Genomic DNA, 20,620 nt, shown 5'->3' on the forward strand with positions numbered 1-20,620 from the left:
ACAAAACACATTAAGAAAATAATTGGAAAAGTTTTCTCCCTTTAACAATTAGAGACTAGAGATCAAAATAAATTACACCGTTTAATGTAAATGCGTTTCCTTTATATTGATGGAGTGATTTAGACGATTTACTTATTCAGAATACTTCATTTATTTGATTAAGTTTTGTATCAATATTTGACACACATATCAAATATGTTTTAAAGTAATCCTAATCCAATGCCTTCTTTTGTCTCATCAAATACAGAACATAGAAAAAAAGTTAGTAAAAGTTAGTAAAAGTTGAAATAAATATTTTTTTTCTAGAAACATCAAATCATACACTGTATTAGCTTTGATTGAATACAGTACTATTTTGTTTCACGGAAATATCTCCATTTTAAGAAACCTCAAGATACGCATTTCAGATTCTATAAATAGTAACTCAAGTCTTTATGCTGTTATATACTAAATCATGTGATCAAGTTTGAGCCAATCAGAGAGCTGGGAATAAATGATAAAAATAATATTGATGTTTTTAAAAACTATTCCTTTCACTAAGAATAGGCAGTTTTGGTCAACCAACAATAAAGAACTGGAGCTACAACGCACTGTACATTATTTGAAGTTCAGATGAATATGTACTAACAATTTTAGAACGCGTTAATTTATGGTGTCAAATTCTTCGTTGGAATTTAAAAATATTGCTTTTCTCTTTATTATAACATCAATCTGCGAACAAAATATTACGATAAATTACATTTACATGATTAAATGTTATACTTTTAACTTCTTTTTTTTTTATCGAAAACCAAGTTTATTACTTAAGTTTGAAATATATTATCAAAGTTTTTGATGGTTAAAATATTGTGTACATGACAAGAATAAGAGATTAAACACCTTAATGTCTGTCATTTATGATTTAAAATCCATTATCGATTTTTTTCCAATGGAAAAGATTTCAAGGACACCTGAACAATAAAAGTTTAAAACATAAATACGTGAGTCTATTTTCCCTTCTCTATTTTACTCTGTTTTACCTATGCTGCAAAGTAATTTTATGATTAAATATAAATCTTTAAAAGTGTGTTAATCAACCAATCAAAAAAAATAAATAACTTTTCTAAAAAGATATGATACATACACTAAAATACATACATGTATTTCACTTTTTAAATTATCTTTTTAATTTTTACAACATTTTCCCTTCTTTGTTAGACTTTTTTTAAATTTTTATCAATAAATGAATTTCATAAGGAAATAGTGTTAAGGATATGATATTGAAAGGACATTAGTACAAGTCTCGTCACTCGAGAAAGTTTTGACTTATCTAGATAATGGTTTATTTCAGTAGAAAAGCAATTTACTTTCTCTCATAGAATAGAATAGATGTAGTACGTGTATATATGTACATATTTCCATTTCCAATTGTTTTCTCTATGATAAACACTACAAAAGTGTTTCTTGTTTATTTCATGATAATACCCTGTGGTATGTATATTTCTCTATTACTGAAAGGTCAGGTGTCAACCTGCATGTATATCACTGGCGTATAATTGTTTACTAAGTATTTTGATATGATATATATTTTATTATAAATACCAGCAACAGATTTTGAAATGCAGAACGTACTTTGAACTTGTACAGATAGTTCCAAATTACACGCATTTAAATTTACATGTATATATGAATGGCAGAAAAACATTTATAGATTTTAAATAAAAATATAAACTTTATAGCAAAAACACACACACATACACGTACTTGTTTCGAAAATATTTTGAGAGAATCTTGTATATGCTGTTATAAAGCAAACCAAGAATCAGACTGTTTTCATATATATATATCTACAAGCATCTTCACATATATAGGTATTGTTTTAATGAATATACTTAATTAGCTATTACGTACACTGCAGTTATTTTAATATTTAATTTTTTCGAATATTAAGTGATAAATATGAGAATTCAATGAATCATTGAAATTAAATCCAACTATGCGGAATAAACCCAAAGGTATTTTCGGTATGTTTATTTTCACACCTGTTTTAAAAATAGGCCAGCAATGACACACACCAGTGAACACACATGAATGAGTCAAAACAAACGAAAAAGAGCAAGTCCTACCTTCTGATTTTACTCCAGCCCAAAAGAGGCACCCCATAATAACCAGTGTCGGATACATCCTCCCGACACGCCTTCTTTATCCCCCGAAAAAAACTCTCCTAAATCTAACTAGTAGTCTGGATACTCGCCCAATATTATCACTTCCTCAAACCTGCAGCTCTATTGTGTACACGCCACGGTTTGTTAAATACCAGGCCTGTCGCGATCAAATCGCCTCCTATACTCTTAAGGGTGAACAATTAATGTTTGTCTTGTGACTTTTTTTTTAACTGGTTTAAAAGAATACGGGAAGTAGATCCTGCGCGACAGCTCAATACTGTTGTTACACAATTTATAATGACATAACTTAAAAGACGTTAAAAAGATAGATAAAATCAACATGCACTTATGTGCTATTTATAATGTGAAATTCATAATTCAAATTTTGTGAAAAATATTACTTATAATAAACGTCCATATATTATTAGAGATGATACAAAAATATTTCATATAACTTTTTCATTAATTAGTGTCTGAACGTCCACATATCCTATCTTCATAACACATATTATTCTAGCCGTACTGCAGTATGAGGACTGAAGTGTCAAACTTGACAGAGGAACACTTTTTTACATCCCTGCGTATCTGATAACAAGACAATTACAGACCGACAGACAGAGCTTTCAAGTCCTCCTTTTACCAGACAAGAATGAGGGGAGAAAATTTACTAATCTTGTAATCTTAATATTTTAAATATTTTTTTTATTCCTTTGGTTTTTATGATATAAACCAATATTTACATTACATATGTTTTTTGCATATAAACTGAATGGAGATCATATGAAAGCCGAGGAGTGCAACATCATAAGCTAACATTTAAAGCAATATGAGCTGCATATTTGACATCGAAAAAAAAAAATTTCAAATTTGTTATTAACTATTTCAATGACAGGAAAATAGAACGTTTATAATCCTCTTTTGTTCATATTTGCTAGAAGAACAGAAAGTTAAAAAATGTACAATTATATTTCTTAATATAAGCATATGAAACATTTTTAAACTTTATTCTGGTTTTTGATCATAATGGTTTAGATAACATAGATTAATCATAATAACACATTTTAACAACAAAATGAAATTTCCAAAAATGCAGCTTATATTGCTTTAAAATAATCGCCTCCAATTGACCAAAAGCGCGCATTACTAAATTTGTATATGCACACACCTAAAAAATAAAGTAAATTAAGCAATGAATCATTTTATGATAGATATAGTCTCATAAATGCTAACACACATTTATCACTTTGTTGGCACACAACGTTGCAGTTATGAGACTATGTATTTCAAGAAATAATGATTCATTGCTTAAGCATTTTACATAATCAAACAAAATGCATTGTAAACAATAAAATTATTTATTGACATTCATGTAAGTAATTTCTCTGTATATGTATGTATTAATGCTATAATTTTCCCGATCTTGAGAGAGTTCTGACTTTCTGAAGCAGTTCCAGGTTTGTTATGGGCGTGTCACTATCACTCTCACTGTCAGCATCAGATGAGCTGCCCTGTGTATACTTATCCCTGTTATGGCTCTTTTTCTCCTTTTTATGCTTTTTCTTGTGTTTTGACTTTTTACTTTTGTTGTGTTTGTGTTTTTTATGCTTGTCTTTCTTTTTCTCTCTCTCACTAGAACTCTGTTCTTTTCTCTCTATCCACTTGTCTCTGTGGTATTCCTTCTCCTCTCCTTCCTTCCCTCTGTACTTGTCTCTGCTCCTATCTCTATGCCTGTCTGTCTGTTTATTTCTGTATCTATCCTTCTCTCTATCTCTATCTGTCTGTCTTTCTTTGTATCTATCCTTCTCTCTATCTCTATAGGGTTCTTTGTGTCCACTTTCTTCACTCCTTTCTTGATCTTTAAACCTGTGCTGTGACTGCATATTCATGCTTCCACTTGACTGATCTATATATACAAAGTCAAAAACAAGGTCACATATCATACAGATTTAAGTACGAATAACACAGCAATATGTCTCCTCCCATAAGGGCATCTTATAAGCAGAATAAAAAGGATGAAATATTTATTCATAAATTGCCCTATTTGTTTTCAGTACATGTATGTATGTGAATACCACATGAGTTAACATGTAAACCATTCCTCTTTCAATGAAGTTCAAGAGTTCAAATACAGCATGTTTTTTTTCTCTCTCAAATTTCCTTCAGATTTTTCCCTTTCTCTGATATTTTCTGTCTAAACATAAAGTTTTTTAAAGTTTTCTTTACCAAAAATTTATTTTTAATATGAGTATTTACCTTTCATTGAGGGAGGAAGATCTGGACCAAACAAATCTCTACTGTCACCTGAGAGCCTCTTTTCTAGTGTTTCTATGACAACAGGGGCACCAGGCAAACGGTTAGGTTCCTCTATAAAACAGCAAGGTTTTTTTTTTAATTATAAAGGCAAAATAAATACACAGTATGTCATTTCTATCTGTACAATCAAAACATTTTGATGACAATGAAACACTTTGATCATATAAGGATTGAAATTGCAGATCGAAACATTTTCAATCCAATATTATTACATTACCAGAAGACAAATAATTTCAATTTTGGTACAGTTTTTTTTTTTTTTTTTTTTTTTTTTGTAAGGGAGAAATAAATTTCTGTGTAAATATATGTATATCCTTGAGTTGGGGGGGGGGGGGGAACGATTTTACATAAAGTTGTCCAACAGTTTTCAGTGAGAATAAGTATAAAACCCCTGCACTCTTATAATCCTAGGAATAAAATATATTTCATGTTAAGCCATGACTGGTACCCCCCCCCCCTTCTAGAATCAAATATCTCTGAAAAATAATCTTTACTTCAGATTTGCCTCCCTAATGTGAACTTCAAACAATATGTATTTGGGAGTTGAAATTTTGATTTTTGGAAATCTTTGCTCTGAAAACACAGGTGGATTGAAAAGATCTTCAATTTCCGATGTTTTCCCTTTCCAATTGTACCCGCCCATTTCATTGTCTATCAGTGAATGTTTTGATTGTAACAGCTAGAAATGACGTATGCTGTATATTTCCAATTTTGCCAGTTAATGTTCCGCGGTCTTAAAGGATAAATGTAGATTTCTTTCTTAAATTTCATGCTACACCTTGATCATTTAAGGAGGAGTACATCTAATATTATACACTACCTTTTTCTGGTTTTTTAAATAAATGTGAGAAGATGGAGTTCCCTGGAGGTGCTGTTTTCACTACTGGTGCCTCTTCTGTATCAGATTTGCCTCCCTTTGATTGTCCATTGGCTGTCAGTTACTCTGGCTACATCTAGACTCTCCTATACTTTGCCTCTCAGTCATAGTTTGGGATTTGGTGTGACTGACTCAGCGTCCATTGGCTGTGTGACTGAGTGTTGTTTTTCCTCATCTGACTCCTCAGAGTCTGTGTTTCCAAAAATAGCCTCAAACAGGTCCATACAGGGCCTAGAGTCTTCCTATAATTGATTGTAAGTGCAAATCAAATATCATGTATCAATAAAAATCTCAAGTGACATAATTTATTGCATTTATACAGCATTCTAAAATAATGCATTAAAAAAGAATAATAAATTCAGAAGCTTACATTTTATGCCAAAAGTCATCAGAGAAGCTTTGCTAAATAAATTACAGCTTAAAACTCTTACACTATTTTTTTTTTTAAAATACAGTGTACTTAAGAACCCTCTCTACAATGCACACTAAAGAGTTCTGATTCTATGGTATTTTTCTGCAGTTATAGTGATCTGCCCCTAGCTCTTAATTCTAAAATATAGAAATTTGCAGTATATTACTCAGTTTGTTAACATTCATCACATTGCAAAAGGCCAAGATGAATTAATCCAACGTTATTTACCAGGGTACATGTATTGTCTCGATGGAGGTAAAGAACATTGATTTCTGTTCACTGGTACTGTGTTGTGTTTGAACCTTTTTCCTGGGGGTCAATGACACATACCATATAGTGAAAATTAAATAGATAATCTCAATATTATCACCTTTATACAATATATTTTTCTCAATGTCCCAAAATATTTTGCACTGGTGTAGAGAGGGTCCTCAACTCAGTTAAATGTTTTAAAACAGTTTTTTTTTTTTTACTTTTCTGGTACAATATTTACATCTTTTAACACCTGAAAATTTAGAACAGAGATTTTTATTACTTCAGGATTTTTTATTCATGTATACCTCTTTGTCTTGAGTTTGGGAGTTTGGAGGCTGATCTTTAAGTTTTTCCTCATTCAACGAAGAGAAAATCGATGTTGTCACTTTAGATTGGGATGAATTTATCTTGAAAGATATTCCCCCTGTTTTATCTGAATGAAAAACATAGGTAATCAGAGATTACAGAGCTCACCTCAACGAATGTTGTCTTTCAGTAAGGCAAAGTCACACAATTAACCAACAAAAAGTATACATTCCAAAAATGAAAATATTTTTAAAAGCAATTTTGATCTGATACTTTGAAATAGACCTACATAAAAAATTTAAACTACTTCTTCTTCATGAAAATGTAATGAAAATCCAACATCTGAAGCAAATTTGAGAGTTTTCATCTCTTGATGCAGCATTTGTGCAAGTTTGGTTTATACAATGTTATATAAGCCTTATAGTTTTTGGTAATAGACCTGCAACCATAACTTTTACCTTGTCTATCTGAGATCAGTTATCTGAAAAATGTATGTCCAATTCAGCATCCGAAGCAAGTCCATTAGTGTGCATCCTTAGATGTATCATCCATGCAAGTTTGCTCATTATAGGGCTCATAGTTTATTGGAAATGAAACATGCATCAAAACTAACATTTTCACTCATCCACAAAAAGAAGGTCAGATTCAGCATCCGAAGCAAGCCTGGAAGTATGCATCCTTAGATGTATCATCTATGCAAGACTGGTCATTATTAAAGAACTCATAGTTCCTTGGAAATGAAACCTGCACCAAAAACTTTTAACTATTCACTCAACCGGAAAATGTAGGTCAGATTCAGCATCCGAAGCAAGCTTGGTAGTGTGCATCCTTAGATGTATCATCCATGCAAGTTTGGTCAACATAGGGCTTAAAGTTACTTGCAAATGAAACCTGCACCAAAAACATTAACCTGTTCGCTCAACTGGAAAATGTAGGTCATATTCAGCATCCGAAGCAAGCCCAGTAGTATGCATCCTTAGATGTATCATCCATGCAAGTTTGGTCAACATAGGGCTTATAGTTACTTGCAAATGAAACCTGCACCAAAAACTTTAACCTGTTCACTCAACTGGAAAATGTAGGTCATATTCAGCATCCGAAGTAAGCCCGGTAGTATGCATCCTTAGATGTATCATCCATGCAAGTTTGGTCAACATAGGACTTATAGTTACTTGGAAATGAAACCTACACCAAAAACTTTAACCTGTTCACTCAACCGGAAAATGTAGGTCAGATTCAGCATCCGAAGCAAGCCCGGTAGTATGCATCCTTAGATGTATCATCCATGCAAGTTTGGTCAACATAGGGCTTATAGTTACTTGGCAATGAAACCTACACCAAAAACTTTAACCTGTTCACTCAACCGGAAAATGTAGGTCAGATTCAGCATCCGAAGCAAGCCCGGTAGTATGCATCCTTAGATGTATCATCCATGCAAGTTTGGTCAACATAGGGCTTATAGTTACTTGGAAATGAAACCTACACCAAAAACTTTAACCTGTTCACTCAACCGGAAAATGTAGGTCAGATTCAGCATCCGAAGCAAGCCCGGTAGTATGCATCCTTAGATGTATCATCCATGCAAGTTTGGTCAACATAGGGCTTATAGTTACTTGGAAATGAAACCCACACCAAAAACTGCACCAAAAATGTTAACCTGCTCCAAAAACATTAACCTGGTAATTCCTTTGCTGAAATTGCAGCATCTGAAACTTTTTCTGGTACAATAAAACACACTAAAACCATCTTCCTTGCATGTCTAATCAGTATAGGACACAGAAGTAATTAAAAAGAAAACTGCTCCAAAAAACTTAACCTTAACCTGGGACGCCGACACCGACGCCGAGGGTATCACATAAGCTCCCCCCAACTTCGTTGAGGTGAGCTAAAAATATCAAAACATCATTCAGAGACAAGCTTAGCATGATTTTTCAAAATCAATTCAAATATCTTCTCAGAGTTTTCAAAAATAGATACATGTACTTATTAAAACTATGATTTTATTAATTATACACATTTTCTTTTAAGGTTCATAAACCCTCTGCTCACTCATATAAAATGATGCTTGAACCTTTATGATTTTCCAAAAGAAATGTATTTTATAAGTAAAATACAAACAATTATAGCATAGCTTGTGGGGCAAAAGTGGGGAAAAAGGACACTTCAACCTGAAAAATCTATAAAGGAATAATAGACATTTATGTCATTAAGAGTTATCTCTCTTATCAGAGTATCGATGACCCTTAATATCAGCATAAAGCTTTATCAGACACTGCCGGATCAGTTAAGAACAAAATACAAACTATTCACCCTGTTTGTCCTCAGGAGCAGGAAGAGCCCGGATCTCACCCTCCTTTGGCATGGATCTCTGTTCCTGAGGGGAGGATTTTTGCTCCTCTGGTTCATTGGATGAGAAGTTCAGGAAGTTGAACACAGTATATTTGTCTCTTTTTATTTTGGGGACACCAGTGATAGTAGATCTAAACGAAAACAGAATGTGGATAATTATTAGATACACTGTATATCAAACCACATTTTTTTAAAATTTGGAATAGACATTTACTGATATGTCATATGGAAACACCATTGTTACAACACACTTTGAAAAATTATGCACTTTGAAAAAATTTTTCAAAGTGCGTTAAATTTGAGACCAAATCAACACACTTTGAAAAAATAAAATTTCTTTACAAAGTGTGTTAATATCGACCATATTAACGCACTCTGAAAAATTTGTTTATAACTTATATTTACATTTGTAACTTATTCATATTTTATATTTGCCTGATTATGACTTTTAATGCAGGAAATGTTTAATTTTTCAAACCCAACAGCATGTGCGTCAAATATTTATGAGATCACAGAGATGTAACAGGAAAGGAGAAAATGTATGACTGGACCGGGAATCGAACCTGAGACCCCTGCATCTCTAGTCAGGTGTTCTACCCACTAAGCTATCCAGGCCAATATCCAAGGCCCATACCATTAATGTGGTGGTCAGCTGGGTTCGATCACCGGTGGCCAGATAGCTCAGTTGGTAGAGCACCTGACCGGACGGAGTTTCAGGGGGCCCAGGTTCGAATCCCGGTCTGGTCCGCTGCATTTTCTCCCTCCTTAAAGGTCTTTGGTCCCAATCAAGGCTCATCCATAGCAGGTCTTTCACCTTTTAGATCCTGGTCACGGCACCAAATGTAACAGGTGAGGAGAAAATGCAGTGGACCAGACCGGGATTCGAACCCAGGCCCCCTGAAAGTCGGGTCAGGTGCTCTACCAACTGAGCTATCTGGCCACCGGTGATCGAACCCAGCTGACCGCCACAGAGAAATTACGTGGCACGTTTATGACGTACGAGGAACCTCTATTTATATAGTTATAGATATGCATTGCTTTCAGTAGTGTTATATAAAGGGAAACATTTGCAAATGTAAATATTTCGGTGTAGCATAGGTATCGGTACCGGGACAGGGGTCTTAGGCACACAAATGTTTTGCAAAGATATATATAGGCATAGAAAATTGGGGCTTACCTTTGAGGGAGGTGTCTACTTTCAATTTGCTACAGATGGCTATGTACAATGTATAAGAAAAAAAGAGTTGGGCTGAGAGCTCTTCTACTTGTCTTCTCATTGTTTCCAATGAGGTTAAATGAGTACATGTAAATTAAAACATTTTTTGAAAGATATAATTAATACAAATTGATTCTCTCAATTACTATAATCTAAGTCTAGAGTTTTTTTGTTTTATGCATATTTTATATATGTCCCCAAGGTAAAAAATGTTTATGTACACTCTTAACGCACTCTGAAATATTTTTTCAAAGTGCATTGCCACACACCATTGACATTACTGATATCACACATGAACATATCAATTACATTAACAGAAACTGTTTCTAAAAAGCATATTAACATAGGAATTAAAATGATGATAGAAAGATGATCTGCTCACCCTGGGTAGGGATCTGGGATGTTGAAACGCTTGCAGACAACCCTATCTGGATGCCATTCATAAGTATCACGAGTTAATGGTCCATACATCTTCATTCTAGCAGCACTCTGGCGGTCGTTCTTATCTCCCTTTCAAAGAAAGGACAGAATCTTTTAAATACAATACTGAGCCATTTAAATATTCAAATGCAAGATTGTATGGACTTCTGTTAAGATGTATTTCTTAATAACACATCATCCAAGTATATTCTTAAAATTTTAAGAATTGGTTTTGTTTAGCCTAATTACTATGAATAGTATTTTTTTCATACCTGTCCAAGCTTCAAACTCGAACAAATCTATGTATTTCAGAAAGTTTATCAATGACATTTTTAATCCATTTTGCATGAAGAATCATTCATAGGATTTAAAAATCCTGATGGCTTATGTACTGAGTACAACTGTGTATATGAAGGATCTATTCATGCATCTTAACTCATTAAGCTTTGCATATACCCGGTGTCCTGTCTATAATATCTATATTCATCCTCTGTACCTGCTCCTGAGCCGGCATCTCCACTTTATCATCGTCGTCGTGGTACTTGGCTCTGGTGAAGCGGGATGCCATCATACCGGCCATCGGTTTGTAGAACTTGGCAGCCTTCTCAAACTCCTCCTTCTCTCTCTCCCTCTCCCACTCGGTCATGTGACCCTCTGCTACTTCCTCATAAGCGTCTACAAATCAAAGAAATCTTTAGTATGTCTGAATGTTTTCCTTAATTTTTGCTTGTAGATAAATTATTTGTAAGGTTTTTGATTTACAAATTGAAAGAGATGGTCACATGTGTAATTTCTAGCATCATAGATACTGTTTTTGCATAGTGTTACCATTGCAGAGTTTTACATGTCACATCATACCTGGATTTCCCTCTTTGACGAGCTTGGTGTACACGTCATATCTTCTCTGCTTGTCTGGATCCTTTATGAAGGGACTAAACACAGCACCTCTTCCTGCTGACAATGTCCGGAGGTTAACGGTTAATGGGGATTTTTCTGAGGCAGAAGTAGAGGTGGGGACAGGCTGATGTGTCCCTTCCCTGCCCTCTACAGTAGTGGAGATGGATGGTGACTTAGAGTGACCAGTCTGGGTATCTGTAGTGGAGGAATTATTCCCTGTGATGCTGGGAGTCTGGACATTGTCACTCTGCTGATCTGTTCTGGACTTTGCTGTTTTCAATCTTTCCTTGTCTTTTTGTGGAATCAAATCAAAGACAGAGGTGTGTGTGTGAAAAAAGCATAGCAGAAGTTATTTATATAGGAAGTCTTATAAGTCAAAGAATAATATATCTAAATCATTTATTGTTTTTACAGAATCCAAATTATCTTAAACTATATTTACCAAACACAGGCGTTTCTCCAAGAGTTATCCCCCTTGAAATCGCATCTTGCTCTGTTTTCTTACTGGTATCCTGCGTGTTGACCTCCTTTATAAAGGTATGGACGGGCCTGAAGTCTCTAGGAATTTGTGGAGGAGAGAATATCTTCCTCGGAGGCAGTCTCTTCCCAGACAGGGTGAACCCCTCAAGTAAATTACCAACATATCCCAGGGGAACATCTATAAATTGAGGAATGGGTAACAGTAATAACTATATGTAATAAGAATTTATAAAATTTCATATTACCCGGTACAATTGAACCATTTCTTAAATTGTTTTTAAAAATATAGCAAATTCATTTATAAACACTATGATAAGTGTGCAGATTTTCTCATCCTTGATGCAATGAATTTCAATTTGTCTTTCTGATGAACAATTTCTTAAAGTAAAAAATTGTGGAATTTATTTGATACATGTATACATTGTTTAACAACCTGTAATGAGACATTTACCATGTTTTTTGCCCTTCCCTGGAGCTGTCCACCCCATGTGATCGTCACCCTCCATCTCCATGGTCATGTCGTAGTTAGAGAGGTGGTCCTGTCCATAGATGTCCTCATCCTCCTCCTCCAGGGCTCCCACCCCAAACGCCTGCCGGGAAAACAATAATGTAAACATCTTACAGGGCCCCCACCCCAAACGCCTGACAAGAAAAACAGTCATCTAATGTTAACAGGTATATATTACAGGGCCCCCACCCCAAATGCCTGACCAGAAAAAGCAATAATGTTAACATCTCCAGATATTACAGGGCTCCCACCCCAAACGCCTGACCAGAAAAAACAGTCCATTAAGGAAGCTCTAAACACTAACAGAAACTGTTTTTTGGACTCAGAAAAAAATATATCATAAAATGATTTATATATTGAGACTTTTTCATTCATTTAGAACATAGTACATGCTTTAATGTCCAAAGACAATGGACTATTTGTGAGCAGAAATCACTGTTATTTTCTTACATTGGGAAAATAAATGAAAATAATTGACTAAATTTCTTACTCTTGGTCTTATATAATGCTAAAAATATTTTAATCTATTACAAATCATGTAATTAACTGTAAATAACAATTTATTTGATCTTACATCGAAGGGCAGATCACTCTAAGTGCATAAAAGTACCTTATAAATAGACCTCTTTAGTGTTCAGTGTTTAGAGAGTCCTTAAATGTCAACATTTCCAGCTATACATTACAGGGCCCCTACCCCAAATGCCTGATGAGAAAAAACAGTCATCTAATGTTTAACATCTCCAGGTACATATTACAAAAATGTTATTGTCTTGAGATAATATGCCAGAAATGTTACTCTAAATCTAAAAGATGTCACCAAAAAAAATTCTCAGTGATAATTTTATGCATTCACTTGTGCTAAAATGTCTAAGTGTACAGCAGTGTTTCAATCAATACATGTATTGGTGGTTTTTGCATAAAAAGCTACCTATATATCTTTTAATGCCCGCAACAGTGATTTTCATATAAAAAGGTACCTCTTATCTTTTCAGCAAGGAGGAATGTTTTTCCTACATGTAAATTTAGTCTTCTGTGTTTTTAGAGAATTTGTCTAAAATTTACTAGAAGTAATAGCCTGCTTTAAATTGTGTATTTTAAAGAAATATTGTAACAGCTATATCTTTTTCCCTTTGTATCAAAAAAATAATGCCAAAATTAAATGGAATGTTGTAAATTTAATGCCTTTAACAATACTACATACCGTTCCTCTGATGCCTCTTTTGCCTGTCTTCGTTATGGCGGGTGCGGCAAACAGGTTAACATGGCTGCCAGGAAGAGCCTTTCTGGGGTCAAGGCCACGGTATCCAATACCATGAACATTGTCCTTGGCTTGTATCTTACTGGGGTTAACATCACGGGGGGCAAAAGTCACATTTTCTGGGACTTCATCGCCTGAATCCTGAAAATGTCAGAATATCTTGATTAACTTTATAAGGCCATTTCATCATTTAATTTGTCATAAAGTTACTTGCAAATTCTGGTTATGAAAATTAAGTTAAATTATATATTTTAAGCCTTTTTTATCCATCAATTATTTTAAATGATGAAATATCATTGATAAAATACATTTATATGACACTAAAATTGTTATTATATGGATGAAAATAACTTACAGTTAAAACATTTACAGTAAAAAAAAATACAGCATTGCTTAATCCATGAATTCAAAAAGCAATTTACAGTGGTATATAACTTATAAGTTTTCAATAAAATGCTTTACTTTATATTGATGAAAATGTTCAGTAATTCTATCTATGATTATTTCATTGTCAGACGAAATGCACTACCCTCTTGGTTTTTTTTTTAACATTGCCATGGATTGCACATGGATTGCACAGTAAATTTAATCAAGGGGGGTTGAAAATTTTTTTTATACTTCAACCTGATAAATATTTTTTGAACACAAGGAGTTTAACTCCTTTAGTAAAATTTATGGTGATGGCTAACAGACACTAAATCATCATGAGTAAAACATTTGATTCAGAGTTATCATTCCTGCTAGACAATGTAACCATGCAAACAAAAGGAGTTCAGTTTTATTTTAAACTTGATCTATGAAATCATCAAACCCCAATTGTGTAAGGAGATAGAAATATTTTAAAACTTAACTCTTGGAATAAATTCCCTACATGAATAAAGTATTATACATTTGTAATTTTTCTATTATTGAAAGTAGCTTTATTTCCCTTTAAACACCATACCTCACTCTCTTCTTCTGGTAGAAGGCAGCCATATACTTTTCTTTGAGAGCCAGCTATCATGATAAAAGAAAGGAATTTATAAAAATATGCAGTATAAATTTCAAAAAATCAAAACATCAATTAAATAATATGTTCAAGTAATGTCAGAAGAACCATGATATAACCAGAAGTCTCTGTCGAGACTGTAGCCCTACTGGTTTGTATTTAAAAATCAATTTAAACCGATGCACAGAATTATGTATCTTAGTGTAGTCTACTTGTGTGATAAGTTATATTGAAATCAGACCAAAACTGTAGAAGGAGTAGCGTTTTAAAATAATTCCACAGAAAATTCTACTTTTAGTAACCATGGCAACATGGTTATGTATCTTAGTGTAGTCTACTTGTGTGCCAAGTGATATTGAAATGAGACTAAAACTGTAGAAGGAGTAGCGTTTTAAAGGAATTTCACAGAAAATTCTATTTTTAGTAACCATGGTAACATCGTTCATCAAAATCAAATACCGATGCATTATTTTATGTATCTTAGTGTAGTCTACTTGTGTGCCAAGTAATATTGAAATCAGACCAAAACTGTAGAAGGAGTAGCTTTTAAAGAATTTCTCAGAAAATTCTATTTTTAGTAACCATTGCAACACCGCTCATCGAAAAAAAACCGATGCACTATTTTATGCATCTTAGTGTAATCTACTTGTGTGCCAAGTGATACTGAAATGAGACTAAAACTGTAGAAGGAGTAGCGTTTTAAAGGAATTTCATAGAAAATTCTATTTTTAGTAACCATGGCAACATCGTTCATCGAAATCAAAAACCGATGCACTATTTTATGTATCTTAGTGTAGTCTACTTGTGTGCCATGTGATATTGAAATGAGACTAAAACTGTAAAAGGAGTAGCGTTTTAAAGGAATTTCACAGAAAATTCTATTTTTAGTAACCATGGTAACATCGTTCATTGAAATCAAAAACCGATGCACTATTTTATGTATCTTAGTGTAGTCTACTTGTGTGCCAAGTAATATTGAAATCAGACCAAAACTGTAGAAGGAGTAGCGTTTTAAAGGAATTTCTCAGAAAATTCTATTTTTAGTAACCATGGCATCACCGTTCATTGAAATCAAAATCCGATGCACTATTTTATGCATCTTAGTGTAGTCTTCTTGTGTGCCAAGTTAAGTTTGAAATCAGACCAAAACTGTAGAAGGAGTAGCGTTTTAAAGGAATTTCTCAGAAAACTCTATTTTTAGTAACCATGGCAACACCGTTCATCGAAATCAAAAACCGATGCACTATTTTATGTATCTTAGTGTAGTCTACTTGTGTGCCAAGCTATATTGAAATCAGACTAAAATTGTAGGAGGAGTAGCGTTTTGAAAAATTGTTTACAGACAGACAGACAGACAGACGGACGGACGCCGGACACATTACTATCGCATAAGCTCTTCTGGTCTCTGACCAGTAGAGCTAAAAATGATGAGGACACTGCAGAGCACAGTATTCCCCTGCAAGGGAGCACATCCACCCCAATAAAAAATTATTGATTCCATTATCAACCCTTAAATTTGTCACTATATTCTCTTCAACTTTTTATGAGGGAGTAATTATTGAGATATGTTAAGACTTTACATTTCATTACCTTTTGAGACATTTGAAGATTTTTTCTTCCTCTCATAACGTGGACCCATCCCCTGTCCCTCTTTCCAGCCCATTTTGCGTAGAAGCTTCACTCCGATAGTCAACCTGTCATACATATATAATAAGCATGACACTAAATGCATGAATATTCATTCTCCAGTGGAATTTACTCACAAAGGTAGCGTTAAACATGCTGTAATTGATATAGTATAATTTTTGTTTATTCATGCTATTTTATTTTTAATATCAATATGGATCTTCCTGTGATATATACATGTATACATGCATTTACTTTATAAATGACAGATTATCAGATATCTACAAGTCAGTGTAATTTATTTCCTTTTTTCATCAGTTCATACAATTTTGTGCTAGTTTGGTAAATTGTACAAACTTTTCTGGGATAATAAGGTCAGCAAGGGCAGTGGTGGATCCAAATAAAGTGTCAGTGGTGGCAGATTTAATGGCCAAATCTCGCCTCCGCTTCCTGTCTTCAGACAAAAATGATTCCGATGTTTGAAATTTCTTTGGGGCAATTCCATGCTCTGTAAAGTCCTGGAATCATTTAAACAAAGTGTATTTTAAAAACTTAACTCAATAAATTTTCTGTTCCTCTGATTAAGCATAGTTTAGTTATAATCAATAATAACACTGCCATGCATGATATTATCATTTTGAAAAAGACTAAAATTAGGACTTGCATCTAAGTTTTTGGAACTTGCGTCTAATCCCTTTGATATATTGTCAATAAAATATGTTCAAAACAAATCAACATGCCTTACATTTATATTTACATGGCCGGAAAAGACCGCGACATAGCGTAAATTAATACCACACGGAAAAAAATACTTCTACAGTATTGTCAATAAAATATGTTCAAAACAAATAAACATTTAATGGCCAAGGGATTCATTATTTACCGGTACTTATAAGAGAACAACAGATCAGAGACACAGTTGACAAAGATTCCATAAATAAATTGTATTTCTTCCTTTTATGTTCTTTTTTAGAAGCTATAAATAAGGTATAGATATAAAAGAGAGCTGCTAACTTCATCATCCATGAAGTCCTCGGGTCTCTGTGTGGTAAACTCTTTCTTTTTATCCTTAGAGGAGCTGAAACTGGATGGTGTGAATCCTATAAAAAAAATAACTGAGGTACTTAACATGCTTTATAACTAATCAACAAGTTTTATGTATATGATTAACAAATAAAAAGCCTTCAATAATGTGTCCCATTTAATAAATTCTGAGTTTAGATAAAATAGTTAACAAGATTCCAAGCTTCAAAATCCAGCATGATGTATAAATACACTTTACCATCTTTGGAGCCAACCGTGTTGAAGTACCCTGCAGAGAATCCCCCAGTAAAGGCCCCGTGGAAGCGAGGTCTGGCTTTCGTGCCCACCCCCACTGCCTGGAGTTCCTTCTGTGGCTTCTGTATGGGTTCATCTGAAAGATTCACTTTTCTACTCAGTAGTAACACTTACCATAATAATTCAACTGTGTGTATATGAAAATCGGGAGTTGTGTTGGCCTATATGAGAATCAGGTTTATTTTATTACAACAGTCATGAGTGTGTTGTATAAAATTCAATTTCACATTATTATGATAGTGCAATATATCTATAACTCAGTGCATTTACTCTTTTCACGAAAAGTCTAGAGAGCTTTGAATGTAAACATGGCATAAATTTAAGCGAGCAGAAAAAATAAAATTAATTGGATTTTCGTCTTTAGATGGATTATTTTCAAAAAGGCATAAACAATCTCAAAAAGGTTTGTTTTGAAAAGTGATCCAAGAATCGAAAAAAATGAATAGAATCAATTAATTTTTAATCGGCTGGGCATAATCGATTAATAATCGATCATAATCGAAATTAATGAACTTTAATAAAACTAATATAGAAAAGTTGAAACTTTTCAGATTTCTGTCGACTTTTACAAAAAAAAACATTTACTTACCTAAAATATTCAAAAATGTTAATTGAAATGTCTTTTATAAAAAGTGGAAAATAATATTTTGTTTACTTTAAACAATATAAGACTATATACATGATATAAGACTATTGAAACAGAATGGGAATTTATTTTATTTTATTTATAAAGTCCATGCAATGGGTATTTTACTGATATTAGTCCCACCTTTCATTTGTAGTAGGAAAGGAGAAAACAAAAACATATGGCTGGTGGTGGTGGTGGGTGAGTGTGTGTGTGTCAGGTGCTCTAACCACTGAGCTATCCAGGCCGATATCCACGGTTCGTAACAGTATAATAGTTTTCATTTTATTTTTCAAACAGTCTTCGACCTCGAAGACACAGTTTTATCCATATAACCTGCAAAGAAAGAATTATAATTTACACATACACTGTAATATTGAAATTTCCACACTGGCCACCAAATGTATTTGAAAGGAGAAATGCACGAAAAAAAAAAAGCTTTATGTGAATGGCAAGGACTCATGGTTTGCTATTTAAACAGAAATTAAGAAAATTACTGAATGTTAAAGATGAAGTTGTTAAAAATTCTAATCAAAGAAAATCCCTCCTTAAAACAGTCTTTAACCTCAAGACACAAGATTTAGAATGGCCCTGCCAGGAATTATTTTACACATACACTGTAACCTGAACAAGGCCCCCCACACTGGCCAAAATCATTTTTTGAAAACATGTAAAAAAAACATGACTATCAATAAAAAGAGAAATATTTATTAGTTAGTCAGGTGCTCTAACCACTGAGCTATCCAGGCCGATATCCACGGTTCGTAAAGCCTGAACTTCTACACATTTAATACATGTATATTTTTCTTAACATTAGTTTTACTTAGTTAAAATAATAAAATTGCAAGTTTTAAAAGTAATTATCAAGAAGTTAGACTTGTATTTATGATAATAATTACGTTTAAAGATTGACTAGACTAATTATGTTTTCCTTTGAATAGTAAAACCTTGCAATATTAGCGTTTCCTGGTATTAGTCTAACCCCATATTTAATCATAAGTATTTTTCAACAAACACGGAATCCTTCCATGTTTTCAAAGTTCATCACTACTTTTATGCTCTCTGCACTTGGATTTGGTAATAAAATTAAAGTATGACAATTTTATTTTTTGTTGATCGATGTCGGCGACATTTATTTTACAATCGATTAGTAGCATCGAAGAGCTTCTAACGACCGACAATCGATTGTCGGCGACAATCGTTCCATCACTAGTTTTGATTAATTTGGTAGTTATTTCCAGTGCAAATCCTTTTATATTCTTCAAAATAAAACAATAAATAAACAAAAAAACTTTTTACATTGCAAGTATATGGGACGTATTCTAACTGTGGTGAGGGCTTGTACCGAGACATGTAGATCATTCTAACTAAGTAACACTTAATATTTCAACTGTGTGTTATATGAAAATCAGAATTTTTTTTTTTTAATTACAACAGTGAGTTATATGTAATTCATTTTTTATTTTATAACGACAGTGTGTTGGCCTATATGAGAATCAGGTTTATTTTATTACAACATTGTGTTGTATAAAATTCAATTTCACATTACTATGACAGTGCAATATATCAAATTCAGTTTTATTTACTCTTTCCACGAGAGTCCAGAAGTAGGCTTCGATTGCATATACATTTACCCATCAGAAAAAAATAAACTTGCAACTTGTATGACATATTCGACAGGTCCAGCACAATACCCCAATAAAGGTATATAGCTTTATCAAGGTATTTAAAATACCTTGATCATTTTAAATTTAGTAATGAAAATTCAAAAAAAATTCTTTAAAAATTAAATACTGAAAGTCGAGTTCTGAATTTTTGTCAGTGTGTCTACACGTGCATGAAAAACACTGGTATGAAATAAGAAAGCATAAAATAACGTCTCACAATTACGTTTTTATTCTGATTTGTTTGTGTTTGAGTACTTTACATGCATTTTTTTAATGACAAAAATTAAAAATCAACTTTCAGTAATTTAACAAAAAGAATTTTTTTGAATTTTCATTACATAAAATACCTTGATCAAGCTACATATTGTGCTGGACCTGTTCGACAAAAACATCTATAAACTTTCTTGCAAAAAATATCTAAGTCCTATGACAACAAATGTGTTAAATATTGATTGATTGATTTTTTTCAGGTGTTTGTATTTCATTCACCTTCATTAATGAATTCTAAAGGAGTTCCAATGGAAATGAACGTTTCTTCGTCGTCTTCAAAAATTGGCTAAAAATCTACATTTAAATACGCTTTACATATGAGAACTTTTAAATTTGTAAGTTAATATATTTTGAATGGAGCAAAAGCAATATTCCGAATTTAATTTTTTTAGTGTGTATTTGTAAATGCATATAACAAAGTATTATCATTTAGTAATTCGTACCTTGAATAGACAGTTTGGAATGTGTCCTTTCTTCAGCTATTTTTAATGCTCATCTATTAAAGTCAAAATGTCTGTACAAAAATTATACAAAAAATCAAAAATTATTTTTGCTGCTGCTGCTGGTGGTGGTGGGTGTGTACCAAAATTAGGGGGGGGGGGGTTTTTGCACAAAAAGTTTCATATTTGAAAAGTTTTCATTTTATTTATAAATGACTTATAGTAATTCAT

The 20,620-nt window shown here is 33.1% G+C and overlaps 1 protein-coding gene and 1 non-coding gene across 2 annotated transcripts in view; both read right to left on the reverse strand.

Annotated features, from left to right (window-relative positions):
- The window catches only part of LOC134248028 (uncharacterized), a 66,400-nt gene that overhangs the window by 44,902 nt on the left and 878 nt on the right, over positions 1–20,620 (reverse strand). Inside the window, exons 2-21 of the mRNA XM_062730445.1 lie at positions 20,169–20,222; positions 17,332–17,463; positions 17,064–17,149; positions 16,407–16,567; positions 16,014–16,117; positions 14,379–14,431; positions 13,379–13,576; positions 12,121–12,259; positions 11,634–11,847; positions 11,151–11,512; positions 10,789–10,967; positions 10,255–10,382; positions 8,618–8,787; positions 6,307–6,434; positions 5,463–5,576; positions 5,278–5,371; positions 4,398–4,508; positions 3,849–4,047; positions 3,579–3,779; positions 2,106–2,167 (exon numbers count right to left, since the gene is read on the reverse strand). Coding sequence (XP_062586429.1) covers positions 2,106–2,167; positions 3,579–3,779; positions 3,849–4,047; positions 4,398–4,508; positions 5,278–5,371; positions 5,463–5,576; positions 6,307–6,434; positions 8,618–8,787; positions 10,255–10,382; positions 10,789–10,967; positions 11,151–11,512; positions 11,634–11,847; positions 12,121–12,259; positions 13,379–13,576; positions 14,379–14,431; positions 16,014–16,117; positions 16,407–16,567; positions 17,064–17,149; positions 17,332–17,463; positions 20,169–20,222 — 2,889 coding nt within the window. The remainder of the gene's footprint in view (positions 1–2,105; positions 2,168–3,578; positions 3,780–3,848; positions 4,048–4,397; positions 4,509–5,277; positions 5,372–5,462; positions 5,577–6,306; positions 6,435–8,617; positions 8,788–10,254; positions 10,383–10,788; positions 10,968–11,150; positions 11,513–11,633; positions 11,848–12,120; positions 12,260–13,378; positions 13,577–14,378; positions 14,432–16,013; positions 16,118–16,406; positions 16,568–17,063; positions 17,150–17,331; positions 17,464–20,168; positions 20,223–20,620) is intronic.
- On the reverse strand, positions 9,524–9,596 carry Trnas-cga (transfer RNA serine (anticodon CGA)). The gene has a single exon. It is a non-coding gene; the product is annotated as a tRNA-Ser (tRNA).

This window comes from Saccostrea cucullata, unplaced genomic scaffold (assembly GCF_032062105.1).
Source record: "Saccostrea cucullata isolate Sc308-1 unplaced genomic scaffold, CSIRO_AGI_Scuc_v1 ctg1393, whole genome shotgun sequence".
Taxonomy (NCBI): Eukaryota; Metazoa; Mollusca; class Bivalvia; order Ostreida; family Ostreidae; genus Saccostrea; species Saccostrea cuccullata.